Source organism: Penaeus chinensis, chromosome 20 (genome assembly GCF_019202785.1).
Source record: "Penaeus chinensis breed Huanghai No. 1 chromosome 20, ASM1920278v2, whole genome shotgun sequence".
Lineage (NCBI taxonomy): Eukaryota > Metazoa > Arthropoda > Malacostraca > Decapoda > Penaeidae > Penaeus > Penaeus chinensis.
In genome coordinates this window covers 865,682-870,334 of record NC_061838.1, presented here as the reverse complement: position 1 = coordinate 870,334, position 4,653 = coordinate 865,682, and the positions used below count along the sequence as shown (strand labels likewise).

Sequence of the window (4,653 nt, the reverse complement as noted above, 5' to 3'; positions counted from 1 at the left end):
GCCATGGAAGGGGGAGTCGATCCCTCTGCACCCCCGGCTGAGCAGACGCAGGGGATGGCTACACAGCGGCCAGAGATGAGAAGATTGACTGTAGACAAGATACCGTTGCGAGAAACACGGAGCTTAGATGACTGCAGAACTAAAGGTTGCACAGTATTTTATGTGTCATTTTTAACAAGTATGCATGTAAAAAAAAGAAAAATCATTATTTGTTAGGCTTGCTCATCAAAATTCTCTCTTATTTTTTTCTGTTGCTGATGCTTTTGTTTACACTCATCCATTTCACCTATTTGTTCTGGTTTTACATGTTACTGTAAGAATCAATAGTGATATTATTTTTCCTGTTACTATCCTTACTGTTATTTTTATTAGTGTTATTACTAATAATGTTATGACTAGTATCCTCTTTTGTTATTAGATATTACTGTTTAGCCTAATTATTGTAGATATTACACTTTATTTTTCATATTTTTTTGAATTTTTGTTTTTCATTAATTTTTTGTGATTGTAATTATTTATTAATTTGCTTCAACATTCACACTCATTTTCCTTTTTTCCTAAAGAGATTGTCTTGTAGTCACTTGATATGGTATTTTATTTGTTTTTTTCTTTCCTGAATGCAGGTGATTTCAAAACCGTTCCTATGCCTAAAGAAATGTTGATTTCGGGTTATTTGTCAAGTTTTTCAATAATAACATAATAAAATTACAGTGAGCCAGCGGGATTTTTCCTAGGGCATTGTTTGCTTCCTCCTCATAATATTTATCTTCAACTTCTTCCTCTTCTTCTTCTTCTTACATCTATTCACTTTTCTTCCTTTGATAACAGATTTTTGAGGTCTTGCAATCTTGGTGGTTAATATTATGCTGAAGAAACAACAAAACTACTCTATCCTAGAGACCTACTTTGCTAATCTGGTATCAGAAGTTGATATGTAGGATTTAAGGATAAAAAATGCGTCAGGCATACATGAAATCATTGATGAATCCATTGGCGTCAGGTGCACGTGTTGTCTACCACTGTCTTTGTTTTGTGAATTTTGTTTACACATAGTTGGCTCCATAAGTGATCAGTCACTAGGGATAATTTTTTTTTGTTTGTTTGTTCTAATGATATTGATAATGATAGTGTTATTGTTATTACCTACATTATGATGGTTATTGTTATTGAAGTTGATAACAATAAAAAAAATTAAAAGAATGTTTAAAAAAAAACAAGGAAAAGGGTAAGCAGGTGAGATCTGTATTACTAATGACAAAACTCTTGTGGAGCTATCTGTGTAAACAAAAAAAAAAAAAAAAAAAAAAAAAAAAAAAAAGTCACAGTGGGGATGGCATTACAGAATTTACCGGTTAGTTGCCCATTGTGTGTTTGAGTTAGATGCCGCCAATAACTCAACTTTTGATTGTAACCCTTAGCAGAGTTCCCTTTGAGAAGTGGCCGTTGAAAGAGTTGATTTTCTGTCAGACTAATGTTTGTGATGCAGGGTAATATTGTCTCCTGCCTTTGTATGCCATGCCCACTCTGAGTTCACTTGTTTGATTATTTTTACACATAGATGGCTACACTTGTATTAAGTCACCAATGAACCAATTAAGAGTACTGCCTGTCTTGCCCGTTTACCCTTTTCTTTGATTTACAAAAATATTTTATGTTATATTAATTTGCTGTTACAAATGTTTATCACATTACAGCAATTATAATGTTTATAATAAAAATAACGCCATCGATATTCATAGCACTAGTAAAAAATACATTTTTCCCGCCGATTCAAATCAGGTACAGTCACAAGGTCTACTAATTGACTCCTTTGTGGCTAAGCACTAGCAGGGCCATCTATGTGCAGAGACATTTCACAAAAAATATTAAAAAATGAGCACAGCATTTTCCCCATTTTTTACTCATTTTCCCAGGTGGCATTGGATTAATGTACTGCCTTCTCCTTCACCTTGTAGAGTTCATTATTGCTATTGATTGGTTGAATGGATGTAGTTACTTTTCATGTGTCTCTTGCAAGTACTTCTAAGTCTCTGGCACTTCCACAGGGGATAGTGAATTGCTGACACTGCTTGCACAAGAAGCCATTGTTCAGGCAGAGCACGAAGAGTTACTCTCAATGAACCACGATCTCATGCGCAAACTCCAGGCTGAGAGAGCGGAAATGATGAGATTAAGGGATGAGATCCAGGAGATGCAGACACTTTACGGATACAGGTAAGAGTACTTTAATTTAACAGTTCTCTCTCTCTCTCTCTCTCTCTCTCTCTCTCTCTCTCTCTCTCTCTCTCTCTCTCTCTCTCTCTCTCTCTCTCTCTCTCTCTCTCTCTCTCTCCTTCTCCTTCTCCTTCTCCTTCTCCTTCTCCTTCTCCTTCTCCTTCTCCCTCCCCCCTTCCTGCCCCCTCCCCCCATTATCTCTCTCTCCTTATGTTTCACTGTTTTCTGTATTTTCTTCTATCTCTCCCTTTCTCACTCCTTCCCTCCTTCCCTGCATTACAGATGTTCTTGTCTTAGAGGTTATTAAATTGTTTCCCTGTGTTTCAGAACTTATTCCTACGATAGCAGTGAGAGTGAAGGCAGTGAAAGTGATGGAGAGAGTGACACAGAAGAGGAGATGCTAAGTCAGCTCACTGCTGTCACAAAAGCCAATTCTACAATTCAGGTGAGCTTAACATGTGTAGTTTAGTTAACGACCTGCATTTGCTATTTATTGTATTTATGTACTCCTTCCTCAAGAAGTTCCTTAACTCTCTATGTTACTTCATGTCAAGATGTAGCACATTGCTGTAGTAGAGATACTTCAGGTATACTACAAATAAATAGGCTTTATAACTCTAGCAACAGAATTGAGTGGTAGGTGTGTATGCCAGGCACTGTAATGGCTGTGTCTGTGTTAGTGTGTATATGTGTGTGTAGATGTAGAATTTGACTTGATTTTAGCATTTGTTTAATATTTTATTTAATTGTAACCTTATGCATATTTTAACTCAAACAGGTCTCAAGATGGTACTGGCCTTCCTTTATGTTAAAATCTTATCCCCCACAATACTTATCTTACTCTCCAACCCTCCAGGAAGAAAATGTCGCCCTCACCAGACGCATCCAAGAGGAGCGTGAGGCAGTGGTGCGGCTCAGGGTCCAGCTGCAGCAGGCACACAAGTCTGTCACTCACCATCCCCCAGTTCCTCCTGTCTGCTAATGTGGAACACATCCTTGCCAAGAAAAACAAAAAACCCACCTAAAGATACACTGAGATTCTGACAAGCTCGTTGGTCGAGCTTTTCCATATATGACTGTGAGTGTATATATGTTTGTGGGTCTGTATATGCACACACACACACACACACAAATACACACATACACACACAAACGCACACACACACACAAACAAACACACACACAAACACAAACAAACACACACAAACACAAACAAACACACACAGACACACACACACACAAACACAGACACACACAGACACAGACACACACAGACACACACAGACACAGACTCACACAGACACAGACACACACAGACACACACAGACACAGACACACACAGACACAGACACACACACACACACACACACACACACAGACACACACACACAGACACACACACACAGACACAGACACACACAGACACACAGACACAGACACACACACACAGACACACACACAGACACACACAGACACACACAGACACAGACACACACAGACACAGACACACACAGACACAGACACAAACAGACACAGACACAAACAGACACAGACACAAACAGACACAGACACAAACTGACACAGACACACACACACACAGACACACACAGACACAGTCACACACAGACACAGACACACACAGACACATACACACACAGGCACATACACACACAGACACATACACACAGACACATACACACACAGACACATACACACACAGACACATACACACACAGACACACACACACACACACACACACACACACACACACACACACACACACACACACACACACACACACACACACACACACAGATACACACATGTGTACACATATAACACATATATATACACATATATACACATATATATACATATACATATATACATATACATATATACATATATATATACATATATATATACATATATATATATATATATATATATATATGTATGTATATATATATATATATATATATATATATATATATATATATGTATATGTATATGTATATGTATATATATATATATATATATATATATATATATATATATCTGTGTGTCTATGTGTTTGTGTGTTTGTGTGTATATGTATGCATATATATGTGTGTGTATATATATAATATATGTATATATATATATATATATATATATATATATATATATATATATATATGTATGTATGTATAACGTTTTATATGTATGTATATAAGTGTACATATGTGTCAATAAGCAAAAATACAGGCACACATGTATATGCAAGCATACTCCCACATACATATGCATGTATGATGATTATATAAATGGCTGTTATTAGACTATACCTGGATTTTAAGATGTGAGTATTAGTAATGATGTAACATTTAATATGACATGTATTGTTTTTACTGAAAGTACAGTATATTACAATCTAGGAAGCTTTTTGTCTTAAGAAA

General features: G+C 36.4%; 1 protein-coding gene across 1 annotated transcript in view; it reads left to right on the top strand.

The window, feature by feature from the left end:
- The window catches only part of LOC125036169 (ralA-binding protein 1-like), a 31,028-nt gene extending 27,611 nt beyond the window's left edge, over nucleotides 1-3,417 (top strand). Inside the window, 4 exon segments of the mRNA XM_047628606.1 lie at nucleotides 1-145; nucleotides 2,046-2,214; nucleotides 2,542-2,659; nucleotides 3,071-3,417. The exon segment at nucleotides 1-145 is cut by the window's left edge and continues 228 nt beyond it. Of these exon segments, the coding sequence (XP_047484562.1) occupies nucleotides 1-145; nucleotides 2,046-2,214; nucleotides 2,542-2,659; nucleotides 3,071-3,196 (558 nt within the window). The 3' untranslated portion in view covers nucleotides 3,197-3,417.
- The last annotated feature ends 1,236 nt before the right edge of the window (nucleotides 3,418-4,653 follow it).